Genomic DNA, 17303 nt, shown 5'->3' on the forward strand with positions numbered 1-17303 from the left:
CTCTCCCAATTAGTACGCTTTTAGCTGTCCAACAAGGAAGCTTGAGTAGCCTACCAAATAAATCATGGGCAGACATTGCCTCTGAAGAAGATATGGAATTAGATTTAGCTAGCCTAAACACTATACTCCAGTCCTTCAACCAAACCCAGAAAACAATAACCAATAAAACAGAAGGGACCCTTGACCTTCAAAAGGGAAAACAAAAAACTTCAAATCCAAGCCATTATGTAGCCAAAGGAAAATTCTCCTCAGTCATACAAATAGAACCTGAATTTTGGGACAAAAACCCATACAAGGCAATTACCAAGGTTTTCCCACCAGGATTTCATTTCAGACCATATCAGGCTAATAAAACCAGGCAGTTTTATGAGTTTATCTTAGTGGATTCAGATTCTGTTTCCATTAAACACTACAAAGACCACAAAGATCCGTCAGTTACAACCCATTCAACAATCCAGATCCTGAAAGTCTTAACTCCAAAGGCTTTTGGAAAAAATTTAAATTCTTATAAAAAGTTTTCCCAACCATTTGATCCAGTAGGTTATAATTATTGGGATTACATTGACGCATGGACAAGAACTTTCTGGTTCCAAAATAAACTTAACCGACATTCTTGGTTAATATATTTTAAAAAGAATCAGAATTATGACTTTCCAAATTGGTTCCTCCAATGGTGGGATTATTTTGGGCCAATTGAAGAAATCCTTCCCACACCTGTCAAAGAAGGATACAAAATCTACAAAGGCAGGTATCTGCGAGAATCAAGAATTCCAGCAGATCTTAAATACTTCTCTGACTTTGCCCTAGCATGGGTATTCTCATGGTAATACAGATATGGCAAGACAGAAAATGAAGACACTCTCCCTCTGTTGCACAGGTATTCCTTTGTAAAGTGGTGGAACCAATTCAATGCGGAACATGCCGGACCAGAAGGAGTTGCTGAATATTTTGGGAAAAATCCCAAACTACTAAATCTAGCAGACCCAGCAACATTTCAATTCCTTAATCAGAAATCCAAAATTGCAGCATTCTTATCAGGATGCGATACCAAAGAAAAAATGAAGAAAAATCTTCAAGATGTTCTCCTACTATTGCAAAGCCAAGAAGAAGGAGAATCTTCTAACCAAGATGCCAATATTGAAGAAAATCAAAATGAAGATGATTGTTTCGGTATTGATATCCATGATCTTTAGAAACCGGTACTATAGTGAATAGTTCCAGTAATGAACCGGAACTGTAGTAATAGTACTTTAAATTTTCTTTATAAGGAGGCCTCGTCCATATTGTGAGGTACCCTTTCATTTAGCAATACAAGAGAGATTTAAGAGAGAGAAGCTCTGAGAGAAAAACTTCTTGTAAGCCTTCTTCTTCTTTAAGATCTTTCAATAAAATTTGCTGTTTCAAATTATTTTCTTCTCTTCTCCCTCTTAGCCGGTCCTGTTCGGACTACCGTCGCTCCGGCTTTCTTCTCTTCTCCCTTCACTAGATCTGTGTTGGTTATACCACCGTTCTAGTTTCTTTATTTGTTAACTGTTTTACATACAGCACTTTTAATTTCTGCATATCATTTAGTAGTCCTGCTACTACCTACTTTCCTTTCAGTCTTTTAATCTGTTTGTTTTTGTTCCTTTGATCCACTCGGGCTATATATATAAGAACAATAATAATTAATATTACCAAAATTTGGGGCGTTACATTCCTGTTAGGGATACACTATTCTTCTGCAGTCTCTCCTCTTGTCTTCTGACGTGACGTCCTTGTAGAATATCCCAGATTCTTCTCTGCTATGACATGGGAGAGGGTACCTGCAAAGGCACTTTGATGATGAAGTCATTATTCGGTGTAGAGTAATAAATGCTATTTAATATTCAAAAGTCAACCATTTACTTGTACTTCTTACTTTCTGTTTATAGATAATATATTGGGCTAACGGACTTCATGACTCAATTCTGTCTTAACCTTCTAATTATCTAGGTAATGAATCTTTTTCTTTTTTATTTTTGACTATTAATCTTTTAATTATTTTAATTAGGCAAAAGGGTGCGGATATCTTTTATCCTAGTGTCAGGTCGAAGGAGTGTTCGATTTTCTTTATCTGTTGTAATGACTAAGTAGTGTCTTATCCAGTATATATGTAATGATATAAGAATAAAATGATTTTTTTTTACATAAAATAAAAAAATTGAAGTTATTATTTGATTTAAAATTGGTATTTGAGAACTTAAAACCACATCGGCCTTGAGATACTAAGAGGGCAATGCTCAAATGTAATCAGATAAGCATTACAATTTCAGACTACAAAAAAAGTGAAAGATAAGCATCACAATTTTTGCACCAAATTTTGCCATGAAATTTTCATTGGTGTTACCTTCATATGCCGTATAAGACATTATTAATGCTTTTCTTACACAATTTTTTATTGAGTGCATGATAGTATTACTAATAAAAAAAACTCAAATAATTTAATAAATTTCATATACATTTTTATTTATTAATATTAAAAAGGTTTAATTTCACTTTTAATTTTTATAATTTAATTTATATATAATTTTGTCTTTCTCATTTTAAGTACTTACATTTATTTTTAATTTATTAATTATTCAAATTAAGTCTCTCACAACAAAATTTTATCTCAATAATTTAAAATTTATAATAGAGATTTAATGTAGTATTCATTTATATAAATTAATATATAAAAAATATATAAAATATTTAAATAAAATAATAAAATGTATAAAAATAATATTTTTTATAAATATTTTATATACTCTTTACTTTACAAAATTGTATAAATTAATGATGTATCAAAATTTGTATTACTTTATTAATTATTAGATAAAATTTAAAGTGAAATATTTAATTTAAAAATATTAAAATTAAATATGAGTAAACAAAATTAAAATAACTAATTTACATATAAATTATAATATAGAAGCTAAAAGTACAATTTAGCTTAAAAATTGCATATAAAGTTTATTACATTTGTCTTTTTTATTATTTTTATTTTTAAACTTTTGTAAAATTCTACATAGCATAAAGTTAATAAATAATAATTTTTTATTAAAAATTATAAATTATATTATATTAAAATTTATAACTTTAGATTTAATTTTATTATATATAAATTTTTACTTACCTGTTAAAAAATTATTTATTTAAATAATATTTGTTTTTTAGCTGAATTGTTGGGAAACTTGAGCCAATGAATTAATGTCACGTGGCAAGAGAGAAGTGCAAAAGGTATGGGAATATGTGATGGGAGCACCACCCACTCATACAGTTATCCATTCCCTTCATAGTTCGCAGTTAGCAGTGCAGTGGGTTTGTTTGTTTGGTTAGCGCTTTCCGTCAATCAAAATCCGTTGTTTCGTTGCGAATGGCGTTACCGGTGGTGGTCGACGCAGAGTACCTCAAGGAGGTCGACAAGGCTCGACGCGATCTCCGCGCACTCATCGCCGGCAGAAACTGCGCTCCTCTCATGCTTCGCTTAGCGTATGCTCTCTCTCTCTATCTCGTGTTTTTCTTCGATCAAATAATTGATTTTAATGCTTAGATTTCAAGGTTTTCGCAACTTGTTTGTTTAGTTTTCGTTTTGTAACGGTCAACGCTACGATCGTGCGATTTTATATTATTTTTCCGTGTTTGAATTTGCTTAATCTGATGCAGCTGGCACGATGCCGGCACTTACGATGCCAAGACCAAGACCGGTGGACCTAACGGTTCCATCAGGAGCGAGGAAGAGTATTCTCATGGCGCCAACAATGGCCTGAAGAAGGCTATTGATTTCTGTGGTATGCTTTTTCTTGATTCTTTCGCTTTTATCTTTTCCTAAAATTTTCATTCAACTATCAATTCCATTTTGCGACGTAGGTAGTATTTTTTGTTGTGCGTATATTAGTAATGCTCCGTGTTTTGCTGTGTGCATATAATTTGAATATTGAGTTAATGATGAGACATTTAGGCTTGAATTTGATTTGTATTTTGTCATGATCATGCCTTGTGTTTAATAGAATCTATTCCAATTTCCTATTCTTTATCTGGCTTAGGATGTTTGTACAAAAGTAGTATCATTGGTTCGGACTGCATCGGGCACTTTGTCTTTTCTAAAAGTTTTCTTATTTTCTGATATTGCAGAGGAAGTGAAGGCAAAACATCCTAAGATTACATATGCAGACCTTTACCAGGTGATCATTTGTCTTCTTTCAGTTGTTATGGAAGTCTGTAATTAATCTGATAATTTTTTACTAAATTAATAAGGTGAAAGTTGTAGATGAGCTTTCCCTATAGTGTTAAGTGGAATTACTTTATCCAATTCTGCTTTCTATTGTTAATAGATCAAAACTGAATTTCAGTATGAGGTGGATGAATGAATCTTAAAGTGGTAGACTGAACATACCCAGAGATGTATTGCCTTGTTGCACTTAAGATCCACCCTCTCATGACGTTTGACAACTCTGACTATTTATGCTTTCGAATTGTGGAGTGCATCATGTTATGCAGCTGCAATGTTGTGGTTGCAGCAGTGTTTGCAGCTGCATCACACTACAATTGCAATGGGACTTGTGAGGGGGAAGTAGGAGATGTGAGATTTTGCACGTGAGTCATGATAGGTGCCCACATTTAGTGCAAACATAAAAATAAATTTATGCTGCAACAATTGCAGTACACATTGCAATACCTACAAAGCTCGCCATCAGTGACCAGAACCTCAACTGCATCCGTGATCACCACCACACGTTAAAACCAAAGACTCTGATTGCAAAGAGATTGATAAACTTTGCCTACTTAAATCAGCTTGTCTGGGTTCTTTGCTGTTTTTTCCTCCACTCTCTTCTATCTTCTTTTTCTTATACTTATTTTATTTATCGCTAGCCTCCAAAAAATTTCCATTTTTATCCAAAGATAAAAATGATTGTTCGTTCTATTTAATTGGATACAGCTTGCTTTCTTGGCTTAGTACCTTGTTTGTTAGGTTCCAAGGTTTCTAACCAAAGGTGTCAAGGAATTATGCTATGGCCTAAATTTGGATAAGGGGACTGTTCTGTAATAAACCATTTTAAAGGAGGAAGCCTGACTTATTCGCTCTTCTGTAGACTTCCTTTTTCTGAACTATTTGGTTTGGTTAGTTGCTTTATGTGATTTGAGAGCACATGCATTTGTGTTTCCCTTGAACAAATTTCATTGCCTCTTAATTATTTAAATGACTCTTTTGACCTGTTTTATACTACCCACAAACAATTCCCGGCTTAAAACAACAACAACAACAATCAGGACTTATTCCAATAGATGAGATCGACTACATTTAACACACGACCCTATTAAGCTTGTCAAAAAATAAATTTTCGAAAACCTGATTAATTAAAATGTTTCTTTTAATAACTCTATCTAAGATTCTTTTAAGTGTTTCTCGACTTTTTTTTACTGGACTCAGAGTCATAGAATCCATTTTCTTCATTGATATTTTTTAAGGTTTTCTCTCATGTAACCAAACTACTTTAGATGATTTTCAGTCATCTTTTTCACTATAAATGTTATTTGAATATTTTCTCGTATACTATTATTTCTTGTCATTTTTTGTGCGACTACTTATTTACTTTAACATTCTCATTTATGTTACTTTCACTTTCTTTTCATATTTTTTTACGGTAAAAAATTCACAACCATATAAGATAGTCGTTCATATTGAGTACAGTTAAACTTTTTTTTCAGCTTGATAAGTTCTTTAAGGTCACAAATAACTCCTAATGTTTTCCTTCACTTTAATCACTCAACTTTTATTTTATAAGCAACATATTTATTAATTTTTTCATTATTTTGTATAATCAATCTCAAATATCTAAATCTAGAAACTTTTGGTATGATATGATCTCCAATTTTAATTTCCAACGCATGATCTTTATCTTATTTTTCACTAAACTTACTGTGCATATACTTTGCCTTCTACTCAAATGAAAATCCTTAGATTTTAAAGCTTTCATCTATAACTCAAATTTAGCATTAACTTTTTATTTTAATTTCTCAACCAATACTATGTCCATCCACAAAAAGCATGCACTTAGGGATGATTATTTGTATGTCACTTGTAAGAATATTCAAGATTAGATTAAACAAGTAAGGACTCAAAACAGAGTCTTGATGTAAACTTATTCCTATTGGGAAGTACTTAGATATTTCTCCAAAAATTCTTACGCACATAGTTATTTTCTCATATATGTCTTGTATAATCAAAATATATACATGGATATTTTTTTTAAAGCTTTCCATAACACTTACTCCTCTTAGTATTCGATCATCTATTTTTCCCAAGTTAATAAAAATCATATATAAATTTTTTTTTGTAGCGATACTTTTTCATCTTTCATAAGAGATATATAACTTTTGTTGTAAACATTCTTGACATAAAATTAATTGATTTTCTGCAATCTCGATTTTCTTTTGTAATCTCTGTTTAATCACTTTTTATTACAACTTCATAGTGTGACTTATAAGTTTAATTCATCTATAGTTTGCACAATTTTGGATATCACCCATGTTTTTATATAGGAACTAAAGTGTTTTTCTTTCATTCATCTGACATATTCTTAGATCCCAAAATCGTTTGGTATTCAATCATACGTTTTTCCCAAGTTAATAAAATCATATATAAGTCTTTTCCTTTGCAGCGATCATTTTCCATCATTTTTTGTATTATATAACTTTTGCTATAAAATTTTTTGGCATAAAATCAAATTGATTTTTTGCAATCTCATTTTCCTTTCATAATATTTGTTTAATCACTTTTTCTTACAACATCATAGTGTAACTCATAAGTTTAATTCCTCTATCATTTGCATAATTTTGGATATCACCCATGTTTTTATATAGGAATTGAAGTACTCTTTCTTCATTTATCTAACATATTTTTAGATCTCAAAATCACATTGAAGAGTTTAGTGAACCACTCAAGTCTTTGTTTTTCTAAATTTTTTCAAATTTCAATAGGGATATTATTAGGGCCAATCGCTTTACCATTGTCCATCAACTTAGAGCTTCTTTTACTTTTTCAACTCAAATTCTATAATATGTCAAATTTAGATCACTTGCTTGCACTTCTAATCCTGCTATATCTTCATTTACTCCTTGTTCATTTTTAAAAAATTTATAGAAATATTTCTATCATTTGTCTTTAATGTTTTTATTCGAAACCAAAATTTTTCATTTTCTATCATTAATACATCTAACTTAATCTAAATTTCTAGATTTCTTTTTTTACTTTTGGCAAGCTTATAAATCTTTCTTTTACTATACGTTGTTTGAAGGTCTTGCATTCCAATACCTTCCCAATTTTTAATATTGTTGCATGTATGAAAAGTTTTAAAGACCTTCTTCCTCTTCTCTCTAATTTTTTCTTGCTTACTTTCATTCCACTGTCACGATTCTTTATGTTTTGGTCCAAGATCTCTAGATTCACCTAAAATCTTCTCAACAACTTTCTTAACTTTTGTTGTCATTTTGTCTCCCAAATGATATTAGCACTACTTTGTGAACCCCAACTACCGTCTTTTACTAGCTCCTTTTGAAAGTTCAATTGTTTTGTACCTTTAAGTAGTTATCACTTAATTATGGGAACAATAACTTGTCGAATTCACTATTTACTAATCTTGAAACAAACATTAAGGACCAATATCCTATTTTGTCTAGTAAGACTCTCTCCTGGAATCACTTTACAATCCTTGCAAATTCCTTTGTTTAGATTCTTTACCAAGAAAAAATCAATTTGCAACCTTGAAACCCCAGCTTAAAAGAGAGGGAAAAAATGCCTTAAAAACAAGAATTCTGGCTAGCTATATCAATTTTGGAGTAAGTGGTGTAGTACTCCTTGAGATTGATTGTTAAAAAATTTAAAGGAGTGCAATTGAAGGTCAAGCTCCTGTTTTAGTTAATGGAGTAAGTTTCAGGAGCTTAAGCATTTACCTGGTTGTAGTCCAATTCTTCTGTAACTAGTTTTTGACACACTAATGAATAATGTAGTACCCAAGATTTCTACATTGAAGTTGAAAACCATTTGATTTTCTTATACACTAATGTACTATTGTTAACAGTTGGCAAATGTCGGCAATTTGATATTTTAAAAATTAAAATTTCCCTTTAGATTACTGAAATAATTTCTATCAGGATCAAGCATTTACTGGATTTTCTTGTATATCACATACAAACCTATTAACTCCAGTGCACAAGTCCAGTTTCTATTGAAACAGAGATGGAGGGGGATTATCACTTAGGTAGGGCATACCTATTATAAAACAATATGCGCATTCAATTCATAAGTAAAGAATTGAAACAACTGCCTTAAAGATTATGCTAATCTGATTTAAAATGATTTCTTTCTCCTTGTGCTTCCAGCTTGCGGGTGTCGTCGCAGTTGAGGTTACTGGGGGTCCCACAATTGACTTTGTTCCCGGTAGAAGGGTATGTGTTCCATACCTTTAATCAGAATATTAAATGTTATGAAATCACCAGATCTTGTTTTGTTCATGTAAATTTCTATTCATCTAGGATTCAAAAATATCTCCCAAAGAAGGGCGGCTTCCTGATGCTAAACAAGGTGAGTTCATAAATTTTTGTTGGTTGTAAAACTATTCCCTTTACTTGGGCTGTGAAAGATGTTCTATTTTCTGCACTCCCTTCACAATGAACGAAGAACAAGGTTAAGAGTGTTATATGAAATCATAAAAACATGTCAATGCTGTTGTTAGGTGTTTCACATCTCCGTGATATCTTTTATCGAATGGGCTTGACTGACAAAGATATTGTTGCACTCTCTGGGGGACATACGCTGGTAATTCTCCTTTTGTGGATTTTTTTATTACTTGTTATGATTATGGCCAGATGTTCTTATCATAGTTTCTGTGGTCTTATAAGGGAAGAGCGCATCCAGAGAGATCAGGGTTTGATGGCCCTTGGACAGAGGACCCTCTGAAGTTTGATAACTCATACTTTGTGTAAGACTTGTTTTGTGTGCAATAGTACTCATTTCCTACAAAGACATTTGTAGAGCTTCATTTCTTCCACCCAATGTGGAAAGAGTTCTGTGACTAATTATCATGTTAACATCAGGGAACTTTTAAGAGAAGATGCTGCTGGGCTGCTGCTTAAACTTCCAACAGACAAGGCTTTAATGGAGGATTCTGAATTTCGCCGTTATGTTGAGCTATATGCGAAGGTAATTGGGATTGTTTAATACAAATAACCATTACTTAAACCCTATTTGAAATTTTTTCGTTGCTATGTGCAAAGTACTATTTAATGTTTTTCACTAGCATTTCATTAGTATATTTGTTTACCATTACGTAATGAAACTTATAGGCTTGTGGCATTAATTATTAAATCAATCTTTTGGCCTGGGCTCATTGCATTATGTAGCAGTTGATTAGTAGGATCCTTCTTCCCCATAAGTGCGATCTTCAGCTGTCTTGATGCTTCGTAACTTAAAATGGTATTGCCCCTTGTGTTAGTTGGGTGGCAAAACCAACAAATTAACTTTCTTATTTAATGTGTGATACTGGCTTTTTCTCCATTGGTTGGTTAGAATAGATACAAATAAAACTGCTTACTCTGCAAGCTATTGCCTTATCTTGGTCTAGTTTTCCTTCTTTAGACTAATGAAGTTAGTGTTTACATTAAACTAAATAACGTTCCTATTAGCACTTGTGCGTGGACCAACTTACCCAAGACATCCATGTGAAATTTCTGTTTTGCTAAAAAGAGAAGAGCAAAGCTATTTGCAGCAATGTTCTGACTACTGTTAATACATCATTGGAATACTTAAACTGTCGTCTCATATTTTTGAACTCTCACTTTGACAGGACGAGGATGCATTTTTTCGAGATTATGCTATATCGCATAAGAAACTTTCAGAGCTAGGTTTTGTGCCAAGTTCAAAGGTGATTTCCCCTAAGGACGGAACCATACTGGCACAAGGTGCTGTCGGAGTTGTAGTTACTGCTGCAGTGGTGATCCTCAGCTACTTGTATGAAATTCGCAAAAGAGGGAAGTAGACTTGGATTTGCTCATCTCTTTTGGATGGAACATTTGTGTGACCCATAACGAGCTGTATTGGGTTCATTTTTGCTTCTTCAGTTTCTGTCTTCTTAGAACCATTAAGAATAATACTACAGCCATTGTGACTTGAATGAATAGACTAAAAATACAACTGAACACTCGGTTTAAGAGCAGCATAATTATAGGTAATACAAATTTCAACATTCCCAGTTTCATGGTTCTGTGAAAGAATAGAAAAGAATTGTAGACATGCTAAAGGAGACTAATTTACTCTTTTTGTTATGGTCGAGGAAACCAGAATTATGAAAACCTTTGAATTTTCTGGAAAAGTTACCGTGCGATGGAGGTTCCATGATGCCTTCATGCCTTTCATTACAAGATTCAAATTCTCTTTAATTTGTGTGGAAGCATTACTTTCAGTTTTATATTTGCTTAAGCTAAATTAATTTAATTTACTTGAGCTAAAATTATGTAAAAAGTTAGAACTTTATCTTCTTCTTTAAATTATGACATTTTGATTATATTATCTTCTTTAAATTATGACATGTTGAAAATATTAAGGTACAATTTATGGAGGGTATTTTCAGCTTACTACGTGTTAGTTGTATGTTTTCTAATCTTTTTTTAGACTTCAAATTTTAAACATCCAAATACTTGATTTAAAAACTTACATCATTCATTCAACATACAAAAGTTTAATTTAACTAAAATGGAACAAAATCATCAAATTTAAATGCTAAAGTTAGAATTAGTGAAAAATAAAAACAATCCAATATATTTTTGAGGTGTAGTATCATATGTAGTGGTTTATGTGCAGAAAGAAAAAAAAATTACTTATGAGCATTGTGTTTATATTTTATTGTAAATGATTTTTTGGAAAAAAAAAAAAAACAATAAATTTTTTGTTAACTTCAAAACTCTTTTTTCGGAAATCAACAAACACTACATGTTAGTAAGTTATTGATGAGAAATAAATATTTTCTAAATTTTTTTTAATTTTAAAAAAAAAAACAGAATTGAGATACTGAACTTTTATACAATTTTAGCTTAAATAAATAAATTAAACTTTAACAAAAATTACTTTTTTTTCTTATTTTGCTTTAATGAATATAAAAGTAGACATTACAGTGGAGACACATTTCTTTTTCCCATTTTTTGATGAACAAAGATCTCGCACTAGACTGCCAGAGAAGGTTCTTGTTATGTCCATTAGCTATATTCCTCTCGTCCTTTGCTCTCTTTTATGAAGATTCAGATGGCCTTCCTCTCTCTCTCTCTCTTCTACCTCATGCATCAAAATCTACAGGTTGGAGGACAATCTGTCCTATTTAAATAAGAAACACATGAAAAGGCGGTAAAAGGAAGTCCTCAACATAAACGAGACAGGTTGAGATGAATTTCGTTATTTGTATCAATAAAAATCGACACAGAATATGATTTAGTATATAATTATTTTTATTTTTTTAAGTATACATATTAAAAAATTAACAATATATATATATATATATATATATATGATTTTCTTGTACTAGTATAAGTTAAAAACTCTTACACTTGATCTGGATTTTTTATTTAACTTATATTTAATGAGTTATAGTTTATTATTTCACTGACTGTTAAATATAAATTAAATAAAAGGCTCAGATCGAGTGTAAAATTTTTTTGACTTAAACTAATGTGAGAAAATCCTTTCAACATATATATAAAGGCACATTTAAGTGTCTTTTTATGCAATGAAAAAACATAATCAATTGAGATAAATTTAAGTTTTGTTATATTTTTAATAATTTTTTTTACTATAAAAGTACTTTTGTGTTTAAAATTTTACTGAAAAATTAATAAAATTATTGATATTCTAAATTTTATAAAAAATATTAGTTAACGTCCCATTATATCATCTATCTATTTTATTAATTATTTTGCTTATTTGCTATCATTTTCTAAACAAATGTTAATAATTAGGGTAATATTGTAAAAAATATTTTTATTTTTATTTTTTGGATCCGTGAAGCAAAAGAAAACAAGAAACAAAATTATATACAAATTCTAGTTAATACAAGTGAGGGAATTAAGTTGAGGGGGATAAATCTCCAATTGAACAAATGTATAATGAGAAGAAATACCATACTTAGCAAGCTAGTCTACACAACAATTTTCTTTGAAAAGTGTGGGTAAATGAATTATTCTAGTTATTAGAATTGAAACTTTTGATAATATTAATAGAGGAGCATGAAGATATAGTCTTTGTATATCATGAGTGATCAAAGAGCAATACTAAAATGAGACTCAAATAACATTTATAAAATGAAAATCAAAATTGTTAGTGTCAAAGAAAAAAATAATGTATTTATTATTTTAAAAACATAAAAAGTATTTAATAGTTCTTTCATTTAATAATTTAAAAAAATATAGATAAAAAGTAGAAATATTTAAAATTATTCTAGATCAGATTCTGTAGTTAGTGTGTGCCAATAATGTTACAAGAGCAGTAATACATTTATAATGATTTTTTTTATAACACTTTTATAACTCTTTATTAGTATTTTTTTCATCACACTACTTATTTTATTCAACTTTTTTTAAAATTATAAAATTTATTGAATAAGGTGTTTGGATACACAATTTAATTAAATCCTTATTCGAATATTTTTAAAATGATTACTTAACCGTAAATATAATCATAAAACTTATTTTAATAAACTATATCAATAAATTAAGAAAATCACGTTATTTTTAGAAAGGTTTTTCAAAGGGATGGAAAATTGGTATGCGTAGCATTATCCATTATATAAAGCTAGAATATAATCCCCCATTCTCCATATAGAGTATAGACACAGCAGAAAAGGATAAAGTTGAGGAAGATGCACATGTGGAGGCCAGCCAAAGAGGTAGGTAAGGGCTCTTAGAAGTTAGGACAGCCTCCCACAAGTGTACCTAAGCACATGACAAACTCGTGTTGCTGTGCTGGCCATCACCATACAAAAACACAACCATGTAAATCCTAATTGTATGCCACACTCTCTCTTCTTGCCATGTATGAGCTGAGGCCCTTTTCCTTTCAATTTTCTTCTTTTCCAAATTTTTATATTTTACCATTTGGCTGGTGTTTGCATTTGGTGTGCAAGACTATTTTAGAGAGAAGCCCTTAGATTGCTCCTCCTTTTTGGGTTAGCTAAGAAGGCCATTATAAGCTGATCTCTTGTAATAATTACACCCAACTGATAGTGACTATGGGTGATGCTCAATTTATTGACGTGCACAGTTATGCATTTCATCCATTATTTATTATTGGTAACTTCAGTATCATACGCACGTTGCATCTTTTGGGTACCCTACGAAATAGAGTTAGGTAGTGTTGTTGCCTCACTAAATAAAATATCATAAATTTAATGCAATTATATGCTCCTGATCTTAGTTGAGTTGTTCATTCTCTTCAAAAATAGAGAAGAAAAATTTCTTTTGCACACTAGCACTAAAATGGTGTTTAAAATTTATGTTTGAAAGGGAATGTGGTTAAAATGAGTTGTCACAAATACAAGTATAGAACTTGTGTGTGTGTGTGTGTGTATTCAATTAAAAAAAAAAGAGTTGTTAATGTTCATGACCTTATTTAATTGGTATATTAAGTGTAGTATTGTAAAGCACGTCAGTATGTGTCATATTTCAAGATACAATTGAGGGAGGATTTGGTCTTGAATTGAAAGTACAGTCAAAAGAGTGAAAAGGTGGGTGAAACACTCCCAATTATTTACTTATGTGGACTGAATCTTTTTCCCACTCTGGTGTTCTTCCGTGAAGGCTACTTGTACCAATGAATATTCAGTGTATGTTTGCAAATAAAATAGTGTAAATATAAATCTAATAGAAAAATTACAGTTCCTAGATGTATATATTATTTATCACATATCCAAAAATGCTATAAGTATTTCCATCAACTTGACATTCAAAGGAAAAGAGAGAGAGTGGATACATGTGTGGTAGTGGATAACTAGTCTAATAATATGCAATTGGGGGAGAAAGATGACAACAAAAAGATAAAATGAGGCCCCTCAATCCCAATCTTTCTTTTCCTACCTTTCCTAAACTTGCACCACAAGGTTTGGAGATAAGTAAAATGAAAAGTGGAAGGTAAACCAAAGCCCATGTACAACTATAACTACAACTACAACTTCAACTACAACCACACTCACACTCATTTGGCATTTCCCACTCTCCCCTTCTCTCATTATTTCAACATCTTTCCTTGAACCCGACCTCCTACACTTCTAGAAACATATCTCTCTAATTCCTCTCTCTCTCTCTCTCTCATGCGTGATAATGCACCAATAGAATAAAGAACCACAACTACCATTACCATCTCTATGCTTTGGCACATGAATAGCCAACCACTGATACATTTCTTTCAGTGAATTGCCCATCACAACTAACTTACCGAAATAGCTAATTTTTTAGGGAAATTAAACCCACACGAAGCTCTAAAGTTGAAGACACGCTATTTGGTTGGTTATTCATGTGTAATTTCTGCATTTATTACTGTATTGCGACATTAGGTGGTGATTTTCACAGAACAAGTAAAAATAAAAATAGGGAATAGCCGGATATTTTCCGAACATAAGTACAGTGTTTCAAAATTAAGTATATGATGGAAGAAATGAGAAACATTAATGCTCAAATATATGCACAAACTTTTGGACACAGAATTAAACTACCATCGAAAGGAGTTATCAGCACGGTCGAAAGAACATTGCACCATCTTGTGTGTGTTAATACATGAAATTTTTTTTTTTTGTTGTTAAAAATAAAATTTAGAAAGAGGAGAGGTTGTATGGAACATTCCAAGATAATAATAAAAAACTAAAATGTGTTAAGGCCGTTAGATCGCTCTAATTAAGTCAAATTTGAATAATAATAGTCTCTAACTTGAATTTGATTCCACTGTCACATGTATTGTAAATGAAATAGCCATTTCTTTAATTCAAAATGATTAAAGTAAAGAGATCGCTTACTCCTTACACATAACCACCGCTTGACATTTTACTCAGCAATTATTGAAGAAAGAATTGGGGACTGAATATTTTATTGAGCACAAGATTAAATAGACAAGTTTCGGTTTTATATTAAGGGTAAAGCGTATGAGATATAAATTATGCTTCTCTTTTTCTAAAAAGGGGCAAGAAATCACATCTTGTCTTGCCTTGCCCATACTTTAATATATTCTACTTTACACCAACCTGAAGGTTACCCACAGTTAATGTCTTTTAACTAGTTATATCATTCATACAAATATAGTAGTATAAATATATCATCAGATATATCACAGAGAGAGACCCAACGGCCACTCTCTTTAACCTGTCTCACCAACTCACATCTAGAAGCAATTAGGGTCTTTCATCTCTCTCTCTCTCTCTCTCTCTCTCTCTCTGTTCTGTCCCCTCTCCTTTGGAGTCAAAAGCCTATAAAACCACACCCCAACTCCTTCTTGAGCCGGCTTTGTTGCTGCAACACAAGAAGCCGCACACACATAGGTTTTTTCCAATTCCATTCTATCTCATATTCTAAAGTGAAAACACACACAGAAATTGAACTCTCAAGTGTGATGGGAAGGTCCCCTTGCTGTGAGAAAGCTCACACAAATAAAGGTGCATGGACAAAAGAAGAAGATGATAGACTCATATCTTATATTCGAGCTCACGGCGAAGGTTGTTGGCGCTCTCTCCCCAAAGCCGCTGGCCTTCTCCGATGCGGCAAGAGTTGCCGTCTCCGGTGGATCAACTACCTCCGACCCGACCTCAAACGTGGCAACTTCACTGAAGAAGAAGATGAACTCATCATCAAACTCCATAGTCTCCTTGGTAACAAGTAAGCTCATAAAATTAATCACATATTATTAACGGCTATTCAAATGAATTTTTTTTTAATTTCTTCTACCCATTTTTGTAATCTCTCTAACTAAATCGAAAAAATATTCTTTTAGGTGGTCTCTTATAGCTGGAAGATTACCCGGAAGAACAGACAACGAGATAAAGAACTATTGGAACACTCATATAAGAAGAAAGCTTCTGAACAGAGGAATTGACCCTGCAACTCACAGGCCTCTTAATGAAGCTACAAATCAAGAATCTGGTACTGTTACAACTTCTTCTACAACTACGATTTCTTTTGCTAAACAAGAACAAGACAGCACAAACGTTGTTAAAGGGTCTGTCTTAGAACGTTGCCCTGACTTGAACCTTGAACTAACCATTAGTCCTCCGCGTCAACACGAACCTGATCAACCATTCAAGGCCATCGAGAGAAGCCTTTGCTTCGTTTGCAGTTTGGGTTTGCAGAATAGCAAAGATTGCAGCTGTGGGATTGGTAACGTTGTTGCCAACGTTGGTGCTGCCAATACTGCTGCTGGTTCTGTTTCGGCTTCTGCTTATGATTTCTTGGGCTTGAAAACGGGGGTTTGGGATTGCACAACCTTGCAAATGAAATGAAATTATGTGGTTAATTGGTTAGTGTTGGATGAGAGAAGTGAGAGAATGAAATTCATTTATTTTGAAATTTCTCTCTTAGTTTCTTTTCTTCTTCTCTTATTTGTATAAATAATTAGTTGCTGATGCATAATATATAGTACCAGTACAGTTCAACATTATTACCCATTTTTTGCCTTTATTTTTGTTACTTTCATCTAAATCTTCGTTTTTTTTTTTTCTGTTAGTTTTATTTATTCGATTCGTGAATCTGGGAAAAGGGCAGTGTTGAAGATTCATTTTCTTTTCCACCGGCAATTAATGGTAGTAATAATAGTATAAGATATCGTGAATTTGATGTTGTGCTTCATGTGAGTTTAGGAACTTTTTTTAATCTACAGAATTCGACCTTTCCAAGTGGAATGAGTAATGACAACTTTGTTTAATTATATTAAACTGCGTAAAATTCAATTCAATGAGTTATCTGCATCATCATATCCCAAGTCATAGTTGATTTTTCTGAGTTGTTAAACGAATTAATTTACATTCTGGCCTTGGGCTAGCCAGTGTTTGGTTACATAACTATTAGCAGCTTTCACATGCATCCATCAGACAATTGCGCGATATAAATATTTTGATTTTGGGTGCATCATCGTTCTTTTGTAACTCTAATGATGAATATTGTATATTCATTCATGCGTCATAAATATAGACCACCAAGTTTGTGAGGGATGAACTTTATTTCCCTTTTTCTTCCACATTGAAAATCTATTTAGATTCTTTTGGACCTTTTGGAGGCTTTTGGGC

The 17303-nt window shown here is 32.0% G+C and overlaps 2 protein-coding genes across 3 annotated transcripts; both read left to right on the forward strand.

Moving 5' to 3' along the window:
• The first annotated feature begins 3257 nt into the window (after positions 1-3257).
• Positions 3258-10558, forward strand: LOC113866037 (L-ascorbate peroxidase 3). 2 transcript variants are annotated; one of them, XM_027500928.1, is made up of 9 exons: positions 3260-3492; positions 3667-3791; positions 4135-4184; positions 8383-8448; positions 8536-8584; positions 8736-8818; positions 8902-8981; positions 9097-9202; positions 9846-10558. In XM_027500928.1, the coding sequence occupies exons 1-9, from the start codon at positions 3377-3379 to the stop codon at positions 10035-10037; spliced, it is 867 nt and encodes a 288-aa protein (XP_027356729.1). In that variant the 5' UTR covers positions 3260-3376; the 3' UTR covers positions 10038-10558. The 2 variants fall into 2 exon arrangements, with proteins under 2 accessions (XP_027356730.1, XP_027356729.1); XM_027500929.1 differs by lacking the exon at positions 8383-8448 and having other exon boundaries at positions 3258-3492; positions 9846-10240.
• Positions 10559-15358: 4800 nt separating this feature from the next.
• On the forward strand, positions 15359-16704 carry LOC113864582 (myb-related protein 308-like). Its single transcript, XM_027498468.1, has 2 exons — positions 15359-15900; positions 16016-16704. The coding sequence occupies exons 1-2, from the start codon at positions 15638-15640 to the stop codon at positions 16518-16520; spliced, it is 768 nt and encodes a 255-aa protein (XP_027354269.1). The 5' UTR covers positions 15359-15637; the 3' UTR covers positions 16521-16704.
• Positions 16705-17303: the final 599 nt, after the last annotated feature.

The sequence above is a fragment of the Abrus precatorius genome, unplaced genomic scaffold, assembly GCF_003935025.1.
Source record: "Abrus precatorius isolate BTA unplaced genomic scaffold, Abrus_2018 Scaffold4, whole genome shotgun sequence".
Taxonomy (NCBI): Eukaryota; Viridiplantae; Streptophyta; class Magnoliopsida; order Fabales; family Fabaceae; genus Abrus; species Abrus precatorius.